This window comes from Centruroides sculpturatus, unplaced genomic scaffold, assembly GCF_000671375.1.
Source record: "Centruroides sculpturatus isolate CEXI.00-Female unplaced genomic scaffold, Cexi_2.0 scaffold418, whole genome shotgun sequence".
NCBI lineage: Eukaryota > Metazoa > Arthropoda > Arachnida > Scorpiones > Buthidae > Centruroides > Centruroides sculpturatus.
In genome coordinates this window covers 551,339-570,677 of record NW_019385248.1, presented here as the reverse complement: position 1 = coordinate 570,677, position 19,339 = coordinate 551,339, and the positions used below count along the sequence as shown (strand labels likewise).

General features: G+C 29.7%; 1 protein-coding gene across 1 annotated transcript in view; it reads left to right on the top strand.

Moving 5' to 3' along the window:
- Nucleotides 1-19,339, top strand: part of LOC111636711 (protein phosphatase 1G-like) — a gene marked incomplete at its 5' end in the record, with an annotated part of 94,495 nt that overhangs the window by 36,624 nt on the left and 38,532 nt on the right. The window contains one exon of the mRNA XM_023382015.1: nucleotides 17,259-17,406. Within this exon, the coding sequence (XP_023237783.1) occupies nucleotides 17,259-17,406 (148 nt within the window). The remainder of the gene's footprint in view (nucleotides 1-17,258; nucleotides 17,407-19,339) is intronic.

Here is a 19,339-nt window from a genome sequence, read left to right as displayed (position 1 = left end):
TTATTGTAACAAATCAGGTTTTTTAAATTTGAACATTTTCAGAAAAGCATTGGAATAAAAAAATTAATGTTTATTCCTAAAAAAGATGTTTTAATGATTATAACAAGCACATTCAGATGTAACCAATGTAGTAAGAAAATGCTTTCTTTGAAAACAGCACAAATAATAATGAAGTTTAAGTAAAATATATAGCATATTCATGTTTAAATAAACAAACTATGAATTATAGAAAAATATTAATTAAATTGGTATATTTATCCAACAAAATATCTTCATTTCTTACAGAAACTAATATGGCTATACAGTATGCTTGCTTGTAATTGTTTTTTGTCATTTTTTCTTATACTGTGTATTTGTGTACTTGTATTTATAATAGTGATGGAATGATTAACCAAAATTGGAATCAAGTAAATCTTGTCACAATTTCCAATTCTTAAAACGATTCTTCCACATTTAACAAGAAAATTAATTATTTGTTTCAGTTGAAGATTAAAAAATTTTTTAAATTACAATATTAACAATTAAGTATTATTTATTGGAAACACATCAACAAAACAGAGAGCATGCAATGCCCATATGCAAGGTAATGTTTGTCATGGCAGACTTCTTTTGTGTAGTCAGAGCAGTGAGGGATTGCACTTGATCGGTACCAGCTGTCTCCATTTTAGGGGAGATGAGATAACATTAGTGTTGCCACCCAACCTGTATTGGGTTAGCTCCATGGTTCCCAATTAGTGGTACGTGTACCCCTGGGGTACATGAAATTGCATGAAGGGGTACGCATGGCAATCTAAAGTCGGTCGATTTAAAATTTAAATGCATGAGAAGAAGCAATCAAGAAAATAATGGGTGGAGCATCGAAAATTCAGCAATTTACAACATGATGTCGAATGCACAAATTCGTTTATTTATAACTAAAAATATTCTCGAAATTTCATTTTAAAAAAAATGCATTTGTGACAATACTTAAATGAAATTCTTACGTAAGAAACAAAAATTGTACAATTAACACAATATGTGTTTGTGAAATTAATTTTGAAAATTTTTGTCGCTGTTACTTCCCAGAAATATTGCCGGAATGTAACTGGGTAAATAACCCTTTTGTGAATAACTCCACCAACCACCTTCCCATCTTTGACCAAGAGGAATTAATAGACATTTCAGGCAACAGCAGACTCAAGAGTTGTTTTGCAGAGCAATCACTGGGTAATTTTTGGGCTGACCTAAAAGACATTTATCATGTCAGTGAAGCAGCAATAAAATATTTACTACCATTTTGCACAACATATCTCTGCAAGAGCGGATTTTCGGCCATGACAAACATGAAAACTAAACATTGTCACTGACTTCAACTTGAAGATGACTCGAGACTGAAGCTGACCAAAAAGCAATCAGATTTTACAAAGTTTTGCAAAGAAAATCATGCACATTTGTCATATTAAAATTAAATAACCTTATGTTATATTCATTATTATTAGAATTGTATTTTAAAGGTAATAAATGTAAAAAAGGGTTATTTATCACTAGCTGTCTACCCACAGCTTTGCTTGCATTATATTGAATTTTCTCGTGGGAATAAGATACTTTCTCGCAGTATAATTTAGCCTATGTCCATCTCCAACGTGTAAGCTATCTCTATGCCAAATTTTATTAAAACCTGTTCAGTGGTTTAGACGTGAAAAGGTGACAGACAGACAGACCTTAGAATTTATAATATTAGTATGGATTAATATGAATTTCTGGTTTAAGGGGTATGCGAGTTTGAGCTCTTTCTTGAAGTGGTATGCAGGAAAAACTAATTGCGAACCACTGGGTTAGCTTGACCAGCAATTTCAAATCAAGACTGGCAATCAACAAAAATATTTAAGTGTTGGCAAAACGGTTTAAAATATGAACAAAATTATATTTTAATTGAAAAATTATTATATAAAATCATTTTTGATATTTAGTATCTTTACTTATAATGATAAAATGTTTGTACAATACCTTTTTCAACTTGGACAGATACTTTTTTCAGCAACACATTACTTTCTTAAAATGAATATTTGACCCCTTTTCATACATCTTCATCAAGTTTAACAAGAAGATTCAAACTAAGACAGTTTGAATATTTTTGTTAAACCTGATGCAAACCTATGGAAAAGCATCAAAAATGTTCGTTTAAAGAAATTAAAGTGTTGTTGAAAAAAATTCTTTAATGTGTTGTTTAAACCAAATTAGCTAAATGTTTTTGTTGTACTATATTTGCACACAATTCACGACTCACTTCGATATTAATTTACCTACAATCTGGATTGTAACTGTCGCCAGATGAACGTCCAGCTGTTCGTACAGGCCTTGAGTCATAGCCACGTCTTGAGAAGAACCTGACTATGACATGCGATGATAAAACTGACATAACTATGTGGTAAGTCACCAACACCAACAAACAAAATGGAAGCTTTGGTTAGAAATAAATACTTTTTCTTGCCATATATCTAATAATAGATAGATGTCATTGTCTCTCCAGATGTCTTTTTTATTTCCCTGTTGATAGCCTGACACGTGTTCCACAGCCATCTTGTATTTTCTCGCACGTGTGGGATTGTGGTATCTCTCTTATGACTGGATCTAGTTTCTAGAACTCTCTTGAGTCTATCACGATTGAACCTTGTTTCGGTTGAGATTGAAACAGTCGAGAGGTCTTATTACGGCATGGTCGCCGACCTTGGTCACAATCTAGATCAGGGGTGTCCAACCTTTTTGTTTCTCTGGGCCACATTGGAAGAAGTCATGGAGTTTTGGGCCAAAGTATATTTTGGCCCAAACATATCTAGGATTAACATGTCTAGATTATAGTAATAAGTATTAAAAGTTCACCACAAAAATGAATATTTTTACAAATTACTTCTACAAACACTTTCAATTTTTATTTAGAAATAGATAAATTCATTTATTATAAAGGAGACAAACAAAAATTTATTTGAAAAACACAAATATTTGTTTTATTTGGGTCTCTAATTAATAAAACATGACAAAACACCATTTTAAAGTGCATTTTTATTCAACTAATATATTTATAAATAATATGTAGCCCAAAAAGTAGCCGATGTGCCAACTGATATTTTTTACATCAAACTAATAAAAGGGTAGCCAAATTTGGCACAAAGTAGCCAAATCTTGCAACGCTGGAAGGAATACTAAATAAAGCTGGAGTTGAGACTCAAAGGAGTATAGACCCAAATGAGGGGAAAGAAGAGAAAGGACAAAAGATAAAGAAGTAAGGAAGGTTGGAAAATTAAAAGTCCATATTTGCATAACAGAAGGTCTATTTAACCTTTCTCATTACTTTTTATCTTTAGGTCTTTCTCTGCTTTCCTCAAATTTGAGTCTAAACTCCTTTGAGAGCCAACTTCAGCTTTATTTAGTATACCTTCCTCATTCACACATTTCTAAGTATTGGAAAATATTTCTTTTCCACTCAAAAATAAAATATGTATAAAGATTTACAGCTTTGTGAAACTTCTTTTTTGAGTTTATACTGTTGAAATAAATAAATAAATAATAATAAAGATTGTTGGTTTTGTGTACATGTTTATTGGGCCGCATTCGAACTTACCTTGGGCCACTTGTGGGCTGCAGGTTGGACATCCCTGATCTAGATCGAAATGCTCGGTGCGAATGGGGTATTATGATTCACAGACAATACTGTGAATTATAGCAAATAGGATTTGTGCAGTTCTAAGTAAAAATAATTATTTGTGCTAAATTTACTGTTATTTTAAAACTCAAAAAAAATAAAATTTTTTATTTTTCAAGATGAATCAGTCTAGGCATTTGTTTGATTCTTTTTTCCTTGAAAAAGTTTACATGCACATTTAGGAAAATCTGGCTTGAATAAATTAATTCAAAACTTGGTTAACTTATGATGATGATATTTCTTCAGCTTGTTGCATCATTTGCCGAACCTCATTTAGTGTTAAATACAATTATTAAATACGAATATTGCAAGAAGCATGAAAAAAGAAGTACATTTTCTCATGTACCTCCCCTTTGGTATTGTGTTGGCCAATGAAGCAGCTTTTAAAGATGGCAGCCCTTAGATGAGATGATGGGATTTTTTTTTTTTTTTTGAGTAAAAGGGAATTAGCTGTAATTTCTTTGAGGGTAGTGTTACAATATTGGTTTTAAATGAAATAGGATAACAAATTTATTTTGTAGTACACAATAAAAGCATGCATATCCACTTATTAATGGAGGATTTTTGGGTTTCTTTTGAAAGAGTGATTCTGGATTTCCCAATCATTTATTATTCATAAGCCTGATATTTATTAATTAATGAATGTACCATGCCATGCTCATAATATAAATCATTAATTTTTATAAACAAAAATAAACTTTAAAAACTATTCAAAAGAATTCTATGCATTTTGTGAAACTTATTCAAAAGAATTGGAATCAGGATCAGGCAGAATTGAAATCAAAATCAGAGAAATTTTAGAATCTCCCATCACTAATTTTTAAATATATATTCCAACTTTTTTTGCAAATAATTACTGTATATCTGCGCAGATAAGATGATAGTTGAATCATAAAAAAGACCTCCAAAATCCAGGGTCATCTTATAGGACAGATACAAAAAAAAAAATTTGATTGAAATTTACATAAATTAAAACCATTATAAAAAAACTGACAAATTGTAATTATTTACTGGTAGAGAGTAGGGTATGTCCACAAAATAGAATAACCCATATGACATTTTCATGAATAGTCAAGGTCATTACCCAAATGACCGAATCAGTGTGAATGTTTGCAACAATCGCAAGACAGTGCTGCCAGGTGCAAGAAAATAAAATTCGAAGTTCTTTCAAAAAATTACAAATAGGACATAATTCTGTATATACTATACTGTGTTATTATCCAGATGATGATCGCTGATCTAAACTAAATTCATAGGCCATTAATAGTTTGGGGGTCATCTTATAGGACAGGTATATGCTAAAACTATAAAACTTTGACGAAAATTTATACCTCATCTTATTTGAAGGTCATCTTATCTCCACAGATATATGGTATATGCTTAATATTTAATTTTTTTTAATATACTATTATGACACTTTTAATTACAAAATATTTTTTGTGTATTACATACATTGCATTAAAATTTTGAATACATCTGGTATTTTAACTCCTCTTTGGACATGTAGAGTATTGCGACATCACTTGGTTCATGTGTATCTGTGGGATACATAATGAAATTAAAACAATTTTTATATTTTTACATATATATATATGTTATATAATCATAGTCGTTTGACTATGATTATATCTGATTTCTACACTTTCTCTACTATCTAACAGCATAAAATACTTGTGGATTTTAAAAGATGAGATTTTTATTTATATTTTCTGTAATTTTATCTGTAAATGCAAAAAAACTAAACTTATCAAATTTCAACTCAGTATAAATGATTTCAACTTTCACTTATTGAGATAGATTTATTAAATTTCATAGGATTGTTCTTCCAACTTCAGGATATTAAAGCTTTGTTTATTTTCTCCTGTGAAAGTAATAGACTTTGCTGGTCTCCCACTGTGAAGGACAACAAACTTCTAATTGTTTTATTACTTTGTTTTCAAAAACTCCCTTTTCTGTCAGTAGTGAGTCAAAGACTAACAAATTGTTTTCTTGCACTCAGAGGAATGTTTTCTTTTAAATTTAACAACTAATATTGCCAGTAATGAATTCTATAATTTTGTTTTTAATAATTTAAAAAATATTGTTAAAATTACCAAATAAATGTTTGAGACACAATTACTAAACAGTATTGCTATGTAATGAACATAAATTTTAATTGTTGCAAAATTGAAAGTATTAAATCTCTTATCATGCTCTGATCACGAGAAAGCAGGACAATAACACCAAAGCAAGAAAATCATGTCAAAAATAGCTGTAATGGTGTATTTAAAATGAATTGAGATTGATCCGGTCATTGAAACCAAGAGAAAAAGATAGAATGTGTAACATTGTGGTAAAGTTTAAATATTATATTTTTATTGAATTGCGATTGTTATGAGCAACAATCAAGAGTACAGTATCCTCACGCTGCAAGAGAATTTACTATAGAGGGTATTAAGATATTGTTTTTCATAAAATTTTTCTGAAAAAACGGTCATATACTTGAAAACCACTGTAGGAATCACTTCAGAACATATCAGTTGAGGAATACTACAAAGCCTGCAGTTCAACTGTTATTTATTTTTTAAAAATTCAACAAAAAAAACATCTGCTGGATACATATGCCCTAGAATGTGAGTTAAAACATGAAACTTTATCATAACAATTATTTAGATGTTATAGAAAATTTAGAGAATGCAATTTAAACAGCCAAATCTTGCAACGCTGGAAGGAATACTAAANTAAAATTATATTTTTTAATAATAAAAATTAAAAAGGTGCCTTTTTTATTCTTGGCCATAGGTGTCCAAAATCCTAGTTACGGCTCTGTATGAATCATTTACTAAACATACTGTGACATAGGAAAAGTTGAGGTATTGACGCATACAATAAGTTAAAATATCATAACCACATTGGTATTTTCACTCCTGTTTAAATAAATTAAAACTAGATGAGATGCTATAAATAATTGGAAAGATTCTGAACATCAACCTTTGAACTTGCTCTAAAATCAGAAGTATATTTAGGGTATATTCTATGTGGCAGCATACAGTGTATGTGAGCAGAAAGAATCTTTGTATGCACTTCCAACTCACAAACAACTTCTGTCCAGAGTGGACGCATGTTGTTTACAAAATGCGTCCATGTTGTTTACAAAATGGTGATGAGATAATTTTGTCAAATGCTTGCTACGGAAAATATGAAAAGCATTAAAACGTTAAATTTGAAAGTTAAACGTTATTGCTAACTAGATGCACAACAAATATAAAGAATATCCATAGAATAAGTTTAAAAAAAGTTTTATTTTTAAAATGTTGCATTTATAAAATCAGAAATTGTTAAATTACATAAAAATTATTAAAATATATACAACAGGTAATTTAATTGTGTGTACAACAGGTACACACAATTTAATTGTCATTCTGTTCTCATTCATCTACAAAATCAGCCATTTTCTTCTTTGGAAGCATGGACAGTGGAAGGTGTGATCAAATTTGCTTAGTAGCTGCTTCCTATACACGCATGTAGAAACGTCATTTGGTGGTCACTGCATGCTAAAAGCAGTTACTCCAGACATGCACATTTGCTTGAATCAGTTTGTCCACTCCGCTTGGAAGTGTATTCACAGTTGCTGGATGCTGCCATGTAAGATGTACCCTTAGATTCAGAAGAATGAAAATTATCATAATAAAATTTCAGCAATCAGATTTGGAGTTATTTAGCTGAACTAATAAGTAGCAAGTTGGTAGATATAATTTCTAAAATTTATAACTAGGCTGACTTGATCAGTAAAATAAAAAAGAAGTACAATAAAGCTAAATAATGAAATGAACTTACAAAGAAGATAAGAGATAAGAGTTTACTTGTGAAAAACAATATTCCATATTGCATATGTATCAGAAGTTTGATATTGCTTCTTTTGAAATTAATGACAGATTGTGCTATTATTGGCTGAAAAATGATACTAGTGTTTTTTATGTGAAATTACATGCATACTATTCTAGTAAAAACATTGAGATGTAATACAGCTATTTTTGGTTGTAAAATATTATAATTATTAATAAAATTGTGTGTTAAATATTTGAAGTAAAATATTAAATAATTTTAAAAATCTTAAGAAAAAAAATTATTATATTACATAATAAAAAGAGAAAAAGTTGTATTATTATATTGCCAAATGTAGCATGAAAAATCAGCTTGTTTATTGTAACAAATCAGGTTTTTTAAATTTGAACATTTTCAGAAAAGCATTGGAATAAAAAAATTAATGTTTATTCCTAAAAAAGATGTTTTAATGATTATAACAAGCACATTCAGATGTAACCAATGTAGTAAGAAAATGCTTTCTTTGAAAACAGCACAAATAATAATGAAGTTTAAGTAAAATATATAGCATATTCATGTTTAAATAAACAAACTATGAATTATAGAAAAATATTAATTAAATTGGTATATTTATCCAACAAAATATCTTCATTTCTTACAGAAACTAATATGGCTATACAGTATGCTTGCTTGTAATTGTTTTTTGTCATTTTTTCTTATACTGTGTATTTGTGTACTTGTATTTATAATAGTGATGGAATGATTAACCAAAATTGGAATCAAGTAAATCTTGTCACAATTTCCAATTCTTAAAACGATTCTTCCACATTTAACAAGAAAATTAATTATTTGTTTCAGTTGAAGATTAAAAAATTTTTTAAATTACAATATTAACAATTAAGTATTATTTATTGGAAACACATCAACAAAACAGAGAGCATGCAATGCCCATATGCAAGGTAATGTTTGTCATGGCAGACTTCTTTTGTGTAGTCAGAGCAGTGAGGGATTGCACTTGATCGGTACCAGCTGTCTCCATTTTAGGGGAGATGAGATAACATTAGTGTTGCCACCCAACCTGTATTGGGTTAGCTCCATGGTTCCCAATTAGTGGTACGTGTACCCCTGGGGTACATGAAATTGCATGAAGGGGTACGCATGGCAATCTAAAGTCGGTCGATTTAAAATTTAAATGCATGAGAAGAAGCAATCAAGAAAATAATGGGTGGAGCATCGAAAATTCAGCAATTTACAACATGATGTCGAATGCACAAATTCGTTTATTTATAACTAAAAATATTCTCGAAATTTCATTTTAAAAAAAATGCATTTGTGACAATACTTAAATGAAATTCTTACGTAAGAAACAAAAATTGTACAATTAACACAATATGTGTTTGTGAAATTAATTTTGAAAATTTTTGTCGCTGTTACTTCCCAGAAATATTGCCGGAATGTAACTGGGTAAATAACCCTTTTGTGAATAACTCCACCAACCACCTTCCCATCTTTGACCAAGAGGAATTAATAGACATTTCAGGCAACAGCAGACTCAAGAGTTGTTTTGCAGAGCAATCACTGGGTAATTTTTGGGCTGACCTAAAAGACATTTATCATGTCAGTGAAGCAGCAATAAAATATTTACTACCATTTTGCACAACATATCTCTGCAAGAGCGGATTTTCGGCCATGACAAACATGAAAACTAAACATTGTCACTGACTTCAACTTGAAGATGACTCGAGACTGAAGCTGACCAAAAAGCAATCAGATTTTACAAAGTTTTGCAAAGAAAATCATGCACATTTGTCATATTAAAATTAAATAACCTTATGTTATATTCATTATTATTAGAATTGTATTTTAAAGGTAATAAATGTAAAAAAGGGTTATTTATCACTAGCTGTCTACCCACAGCTTTGCTTGCATTATATTGAATTTTCTCGTGGGAATAAGATACTTTCTCGCAGTATAATTTAGCCTATGTCCATCTCCAACGTGTAAGCTATCTCTATGCCAAATTTTATTAAAACCTGTTCAGTGGTTTAGACGTGAAAAGGTGACAGACAGACAGACCTTAGAATTTATAATATTAGTATGGATTAATATGAATTTCTGGTTTAAGGGGTATGCGAGTTTGAGCTCTTTCTTGAAGTGGTATGCAGGAAAAACTAATTGCGAACCACTGGGTTAGCTTGACCAGCAATTTCAAATCAAGACTGGCAATCAACAAAAATATTTAAGTGTTGGCAAAACGGTTTAAAATATGAACAAAATTATATTTTAATTGAAAAATTATTATATAAAATCATTTTTGATATTTAGTATCTTTACTTATAATGATAAAATGTTTGTACAATACCTTTTTCAACTTGGACAGATACTTTTTTCAGCAACACATTACTTTCTTAAAATGAATATTTGACCCCTTTTCATACATCTTCATCAAGTTTAACAAGAAGATTCAAACTAAGACAGTTTGAATATTTTTGTTAAACCTGATGCAAACCTATGGAAAAGCATCAAAAATGTTCGTTTAAAGAAATTAAAGTGTTGTTGAAAAAAATTCTTTAATGTGTTGTTTAAACCAAATTAGCTAAATGTTTTTGTTGTACTATATTTGCACACAATTCACGACTCACTTCGATATTAATTTACCTACAATCTGGATTGTAACTGTCGCCAGATGAACGTCCAGCTGTTCGTACAGGCCTTGAGTCATAGCCACGTCTTGAGAAGAACCTGACTATGACATGCGATGATAAAACTGACATAACTATGTGGTAAGTCACCAACACCAACAAACAAAATGGAAGCTTTGGTTAGAAATAAATACTTTTTCTTGCCATATATCTAATAATAGATAGATGTCATTGTCTCTCCAGATGTCTTTTTTATTTCCCTGTTGATAGCCTGACACGTGTTCCACAGCCATCTTGTATTTTCTCGCACGTGTGGGATTGTGGTATCTCTCTTATGACTGGATCTAGTTTCTAGAACTCTCTTGAGTCTATCACGATTGAACCTTGTTTCGGTTGAGATTGAAACAGTCGAGAGGTCTTATTACGGCATGGTCGCCGACCTTGGTCACAATCTAGATCAGGGGTGTCCAACCTTTTTGTTTCTCTGGGCCACATTGGAAGAAGTCATGGAGTTTTGGGCCAAAGTATATTTTGGCCCAAACATATCTAGGATTAACATGTCTAGATTATAGTAATAAGTATTAAAAGTTCACCACAAAAATGAATATTTTTACAAATTACTTCTACAAACACTTTCAATTTTTATTTAGAAATAGATAAATTCATTTATTATAAAGGAGACAAACAAAAATTTATTTGAAAAACACAAATATTTGTTTTATTTGGGTCTCTAATTAATAAAACATGACAAAACACCATTTTAAAGTGCATTTTTATTCAACTAATATATTTATAAATAATATGTAGCCCAAAAAGTAGCCGATGTGCCAACTGATATTTTTTACATCAAACTAATAAAAGGGTAGCCAAATTTGGCACAAAGTAGCCAAATCTTGCAACGCTGGAAGGAATACTAAATAAAGCTGGAGTTGAGACTCAAAGGAGTATAGACCCAAATGAGGGGAAAGAAGAGAAAGGACAAAAGATAAAGAAGTAAGGAAGGTTGGAAAATTAAAAGTCCATATTTGCATAACAGAAGGTCTATTTAACCTTTCTCATTACTTTTTATCTTTAGGTCTTTCTCTCCTTTCCTCAAATTTGAGTCTAAACTCCTTTGAGAGCCAACTTCAGCTTTATTTAGTATACCTTCCTCATTCACACATTTCTAAGTATTGGAAAATATTTCTTTTCCACTCAAAAATAAAATATGTATAAAGATTTACAGCTTTGTGAAACTTCTTTTTTGAGTTTATACTGTTGAAATAAATAAATAAATAATAATAAAGATTGTTGGTTTTGTGTACATGTTTATTGGGCCGCATTCGAACTTACCTTGGGCCACTTGTGGGCTGCAGGTTGGACATCCCTGATCTAGATCGAAATGCTCGGTGCGAATGGGGTATTATGATTCACAGACAATACTGTGAATTATAGCAAATAGGATTTGTGCAGTTCTAAGTAAAAATAATTATTTGTGCTAAATTTACTGTTATTTTAAAACTCAAAAAAAAATAAAATTTTTTATTTTTCAAGATGAATCAGTCTAGGCATTTGTTTGATTCTTTTTTCCTTGAAAAAGTTTACATGCACATTTAGGAAAATCTGGCTTGAATAAATTAATTCAAAACTTGGTTAACTTATGATGATGATATTTCTTCAGCTTGTTGCATCATTTGCCGAACCTCATTTAGTGTTAAATACAATTATTAAATACGAATATTGCAAGAAGCATGAAAAAAGAAGTACATTTTCTCATGTACCTCCCCTTTGGTATTGTGTTGGCCAATGAAGCAGCTTTTAAAGATGGCAGCCCTTAGATGAGATGATGGGATTTTTTTTTTTTTTTTGAGTAAAAGGGAATTAGCTGTAATTTCTTTGAGGGTAGTGTTACAATATTGGTTTTAAATGAAATAGGATAACAAATTTATTTTGTAGTACACAATAAAAGCATGCATATCCACTTATTAATGGAGGATTTTTGGGTTTCTTTTGAAAGAGTGATTCTGGATTTCCCAATCATTTATTATTCATAAGCCTGATATTTATTAATTAATGAATGTACCATGCCATGCTCATAATATAAATCATTAATTTTTATAAACAAAAATAAACTTTAAAAACTATTCAAAAGAATTCTATGCATTTTGTGAAACTTATTCAAAAGAATTGGAATCAGGATCAGGCAGAATTGAAATCAAAATCAGAGAAATTTTAGAATCTCCCATCACTAATTTTTAAATATATATTCCAACTTTTTTTGCAAATAATTACTGTATATCTGCGCAGATAAGATGATAGTTGAATCATAAAAAAGACCTCCAAAATCCAGGGTCATCTTATAGGACAGATACAAAAAAAAAAATTTGATTGAAATTTATATAAATTAAAACCATTATAAAAAAACTGACAAATTGTAATTATTTACTGGTAGAGAGTAGGGTATGTCCACAAAATAGAATAACCCATATGACATTTTCATGAATAGTCAAGGTCATTACCCAAATGACCGAATCAGTGTGAATGTTTGCAACAATCGCAAGACAGTGCTGCCAGGTGCAAGAAAATAAAATTCGAAGTTCTTTCAAAAAATTACAAATAGGACATAATTCTGTATATACTATACTGTGTTATTATCCAGATGATGATCGCTGATCTAAACTAAATTCATAGGCCATTAATAGTTTGGGGGTCATCTTATAGGACAGGTATATGCTAAAACTATAAAACTTTGACGAAAATTTATACCTCATCTTATTTGAAGGTCATCTTATCTCCACAGATATATGGTATATGCTTAATATTTAATTTTTTTTAATATACTATTATGACACTTTTAATTACAAAATATTTTTTGTGTATTACATACATTGCATTAAAATTTTGAATACATCTGGTATTTTAACTCCTCTTTGGACATGTAGAGTATTGCGACATCACTTGGTTCATGTGTATCTGTGGGATACATAATGAAATTAAAACAATTTTTATATTTTTACATATATATATATGTTATATAATCATAGTCGTTTGACTATGATTATATCTGATTTCTACACTTTCTCTACTATCTAACAGCATAAAATACTTGTGGATTTTAAAAGATGAGATTTTTATTTATATTTTCTGTAATTTTATCTGTAAATGCAAAAAAACTAAACTTATCAAATTTCAACTCAGTATAAATGATTTCAACTTTCACTTATTGAGATAGATTTATTAAATTTCATAGGATTGTTCTTCCAACTTCAGGATATTAAAGCTTTGTTTATTTTCTCCTGTGAAAGTAATAGACTTTGCTGGTCTCCCACTGTGAAGGACAACAAACTTCTAATTGTTTTATTACTTTGTTTTCAAAAACTCCCTTTTCTGTCAGTAGTGAGTCAAAGACTAACAAATTGTTTTCTTGCACTCAGAGGAATGTTTTCTTTTAAATTTAACAACTAATATTGCCAGTAATGAATTCTATAATTTTGTTTTTAATAATTTAAAAAATATTGTTAAAATTACCAAATAAATGTTTGAGACACAATTACTAAACAGTATTGCTATGTAATGAACATAAATTTTAATTGTTGCAAAATTGAAAGTATTAAATCTCTTATCATGCTCTGATCACGAGAAAGCAGGACAATAACACCAAAGCAAGAAAATCATGTCAAAAATAGCTGTAATGGTGTATTTAAAATGAATTGAGATTGATCCGGTCATTGAAACCAAGAGAAAAAGATAGAATGTGTAACATTGTGGTAAAGTTTAAATATTATATTTTTATTGAATTGCGATTGTTATGAGCAACAATCAAGAGTACAGTATCCTCACGCTGCAAGAGAATTTACTATAGAGGGTATTAAGATATTGTTTTTCATAAAATTTTTCTGAAAAAACGGTCATATACTTGAAAACCACTGTAGGAATCACTTCAGAACATATCAGTTGAGGAATACTACAAAGCCTGCAGTTCAACTGTTATTTATTTTTTAAAAATTCAACAAAAAAAACATCTGCTGGATACATATGCCCTAGAATGTGAGTTAAAACATGAAACTTTATCATAACAATTATTTAGATGTTATAGAAAATTTAGAGAATGCAATTTAAACATAATATGAGCAATACTATTTTTAAAATAAAAATATTCTAAATAAAGTATAAAATTTGATGATATTTATAAAATGATATGTGCCATATGTATTAATATAATTGTTAAGAAGAGAAAATGATAGTGGAGCATGGAATGTATAAAATATTTAATAAAAGAGAAGAAAAAATATTCAGCATGAAATATTTAATAAAAGAGAAGAAAAAAATAAATGATGCATTTAATATACAAGTCGACCCCCTATAACACTGTTGATAATTCTGTTTTATATGAATTCCATGTTGTACAAGTCACTTAGATTTTATAAATACATGTGACGGGCTGTGAACGGCTCACGTATTTGTAAAATCTAAGTGACTCGTACAACATGGAATTCATATAAAACGGAATTATCAACAGTGTTATAGGGGGTCGACTTGTATTAGGTTGAGTAATAAGTTTGCATTTTTCCTGTTCATTTTAGACATTTTATTTAATTTAATATTGTATCACTAGTTGCCATCTTTCTACCAATTCCTCTTCTGTAAATATCTAAACAAATAATAATCTGAGGGTGTTAAATTTGGAGATGTGATGATGAAGTAAAACTTTCCACTGCAACTCTCTTATTTTTTCTAGTATCACTTTGGCAACATATAGTCTGATGCAGTTTAATGCCCTTGCAGTTTACTAGTGCCAGTCTTTTGTTCTTTAATGCTTAGCTTAAACAGTCTAATTGTTCACTATAAATGTTGGCATTTATGGTTTGATTCAGATCTAGTAGTTCATAATACACTATTCCCTTTACATCATACCATATGCACAACATTACTTTTTTTGAGTGCAGTCCACTTTTTGGTATGGATGTTGTGGGCTTTGCTGGATTTAGCCACATTGTTTCCATTGAATATTAGTGTATAATATCCACTTTCATCTCCAGTAATTACTCAATCTAAAAATGGAGCTTTCTTTTGATGATCAAATAATAATCCAGCAATACTTAATCATTGTGCGAGATCAGTTTCTGTTAATTTGCATGGAACCCACACATCTAACTGAGGAACTTTTCCAATCTTTGGTTGCATATGCTTTTTTGGCTTACATTTAGTCATAGCCAATTCTCTCATGGTAGTTCATGGATCGGCTTCAATTAGAGCATTTACATCTTCACTAGTAACCATGATCAGCCAACCAGATCACTCATCATCTTTCAAGATAAAATCTCATTTCGAAACTTAGTGAGTCAAAACTGAGCTTTTCTCACCTTTAAAGTGTCAGTGCCATAAACTTCACAAATTTCTGATGTTATGTTAGTTGCATTTAAACCTTTTCGGAAAGAAAACAAGCAAAACATGCTTCAGATAGATGTCTGCTTATATTTCAGAGAACTAAAATGTTCACAAAATAAAACTAAAACTATTTAAATCAGTTTAACAGAATGGTAACATGCCCCCACACTTACTCCAAAAGTCACACTCCTCTGTGAAAATTGACTGCTATTGTAAAAATGTTTAATTGGGCAATAAAAAAATGCAATGAATTATTACTCAACCCAATATTTTTACTAAAATTAAAATTTTTTTCCAATCACCTGAATTATGATTATATCATTTCTGATATACTTATGATTTATGTTAATTTTATTGATGTTGATTACCAATTTTTTATTCAAAACTTCTGAAAGATCGATAATTGTAAATATACATATTTTTAATTTATTGCATTTTTTTTTGTTTTATATATGAATAAGTTAAATACATTTCTTTACAGGTAAAACAAATAAAACAAACTGAATATTCTTACCTACAAATATGTTTTTAAGCTATTAAAAATAACATCATTTGGAATTTTTTAAAATATATTAAAAGCTTGCTGTATTTCATACTTTTTCTTTATTATATATAATATAATATATATTTTTTTAATATGAAAATGGTTATTCTCTTTTCTTTAATATCAAAGTTGCTAGGGATAATTTAGAAGTCTTAAGAATGAATCCAAGTAAATGTGGCATGTTTTAGTAGGAATTTGATTTTTTGAAGAAATAACCAGAAAACCAATAATAATGATTCTTAAAAGGAATTCATGTTTTTGAGAGAAAAAGTGCAATGAAATCTAAATGGCAGTAGAAATCAATTTGGTTTTCAATTTTTACAAAATCAATTCTGGTAAAAAATTTGGTTTATAGATTTAACATATTATATATAATCCTTATAAGTTGAGTTTTTAGAGCCAAATTTTAATACCAGTTTTATTTTCCCAGCTGATATATAACAGAGGGTGATGGTCAAAATTATGGTGATTGGTCAAAAAATAACCTCTCCAAGATTTTTACATTTTTTGACTTGGTCTTGAAATGCCATGAAATGCAAACAAATTGGGGGTTTTTTCTGTATGTATGGATGTTTGTGTGGGGGGCATGATTTTGTTCACCCTCTTAGAAGCTTAATAATGCCTGTGCTTTTTGTCAAAAATTTCTGAAATTTTGCAGGGAGGTTTGTTTATTAGGGGACTATTAAATTTTGGTGACTAAAGGCTAATAAAGGGGGTTGTTGTCATATCTCCAGTAGGGGCCAGACTTAATAACAATTTTCCTTATAATTAGCATTTACAATTTTTTATAGAACCTATCCCTACCCTCAAGATTAAGCTTTTTGCTGTTTTTAATAAAATATAACAGATGGTGCTACCAAAGTTTTAAATGTTGCCAGGAAAGTTGAACAACTTGTTACTGGTTTATTTTATGTACTAACAACAAAGAGCAAAATATAAGAAACATTTGAATGTAATTTTTTAAATCATTTTTAATATTAATGATTAACTTTGTTTTTTACTTTGTACTAACATTTGAAATGTTCCTAATATTGATATTTCTTTCAGTAAATTACTGTACTTCTTTGTTATATCATGAATAATTTTGAAATTATTTAAATTACTCAATAGAAATTTTTAATTGTGAAAAAAATTGACATTAATTGTGTAATAATTGAAATATCTAAATAAATAGTATATTTATGAAAAAAGAACTATTCAAGAGCTTTTAATTTAACATTAGTAGTGAAATAGATGAAGAAGAGTGGAAAGAAGAGGATGAAGAAGAGGAGGAGGAGGAAGGGGGAGAAGAGGAAGAAGACGACGATGATGATGAAGAGGATGATGAAATTGAAGAAGGAGATTTATTTCCTATCGGTGAAAAGGAAGAGGTTTGGTTTTAATTGATATTGATATATAATATATTAACCTGCAATTGTATGTGGTTGCAATAATTTTTTACACATGCTATTTTTACATGGTCATTTTTCACCAAATTGACTTACAACTACTTTTGATAAGTTTGCCATATTGCAAAAAAATCATTTTATTACATTTCTTTGAACAAATTTAGAAATTAATAACAAATTGTGAACACATTTCATTCTAAAATATGAAAGAGCAATATTAAAAAATATAATAAAAGTATTAATGACACTAATTAATATGACAACTATACTTGTTTTAGTTTGCACGGTTTCTCAAAATTAGTACCACTGAAGACCAATAAAGGTGTCAGTTTGGTTCAGCATTGAGTTTATTTCTATCTTTGGTTTATTTTGAATCACCCAGACATAAACTTGCTTTAAAGTAATAAAATTACTAATGTAAAATTACATTTGGCAGTCTTTACAAATTTTTTTTCACATTAAAAACTTCATTGATTATATAGACTCTTTTTATTATACAGTAGAACCTCGAAAACTCGACCTAATGTGGACCGAAGGGTGGCCGAGTTTGTGAAAATGCCGAGTTATCGGGAATGGGGTTAAAAAAAATAAGTACGAGTATTTCCTCAGAAAATACTGTACTGTACTTGTACAGTATTTACTTGTACAGAATATAACAGAGAATAAACTGCCCAAATACCCTTAAACAAAGGAAAAGTACGTCCTTTATGAAGGCATAGTCTTTACTACATGAAAATGAAAATTAATGAATACACTGTGTACAGNATTTAAGTGTTGGCAAAACGGTTTAAAATATGAACAAAATTATATTTTAATTGAAAAATTATTATATAAAATCATTTTTGATATTTAGTATCTTTACTTATAATGATAAAATGTTTGTACAATACCTTTTTCAACTTGGACAGATACTTTTTTCAGCAACACATTACTTTCTTAAAATGAATATTTGACCCCTTTTCATACATCTTCATCAAGTTTAACAAGAAGATTCAAACTAAGACAGTTTGAATATTTTTGTTAAACCTGATGCAAACCTATGGAAAAGCATCAAAAATGTTCGTTTAAAGAAATTAAAGTGTTGTTGAAAAAAATTCTTTAATGTGTTGTTTAAACCAAATTAGCTAAATGTTTTTGTTGTACTATATTTGCACACAATTCACGACTCACTTCGATATTAATTTACCTACAATCTGGATTGTAACTGTCGCCAGATGAACGTCCAGCTGTTCGTACAGGCCTTGAGTCATAGCCACGTCTTGAGAAGAACCTGACTATGACATGCGATGATAAAACTGACATAACTATGTGGTAAGTCACCAACACCAACAAACAAAATGGAAGCTTTGGTTAGAAATAAATACTTTTTCTTGCCATATATCTAATAATAGATAGATGTCATTGTCTCTCCAGATGTCTTTTTTATTTCCCTGTTGATAGCCTGACACGTGTTCCACAGCCATCTTGTATTTTCTCGCACGTGTGGGATTGTGGTATCTCTCTTATGACTGGATCTAGTTTCTAGAACTCTCTTGAGTCTATCACGATTGAACCTTGTTTCGGTTGAGATTGAAACAGTCGAGAGGTCTTATTACGGCATGGTCGCCGACCTTGGTCACAATCTAGATCAGGGGTGTCCAACCTTTTTGTTTCTCTGGGCCACATTGGAAGAAGTCATGGAGTTTTGGGCCAAAGTATATTTTGGCCCAAACATATCTAGGATTAACATGTCTAGATTATAGTAATAAGTATTAAAAGTTCACCACAAAAATGAATATTTTTACAAATTACTTCTACAAACACTTTCAATTTTTATTTAGAAATAGATAAATTCATTTATTATAAAGGAGACAAACAAAAATTTATTTGAAAAACACAAATATTTGTTTTATTTGGGTCTCTAATTAATAAAAAA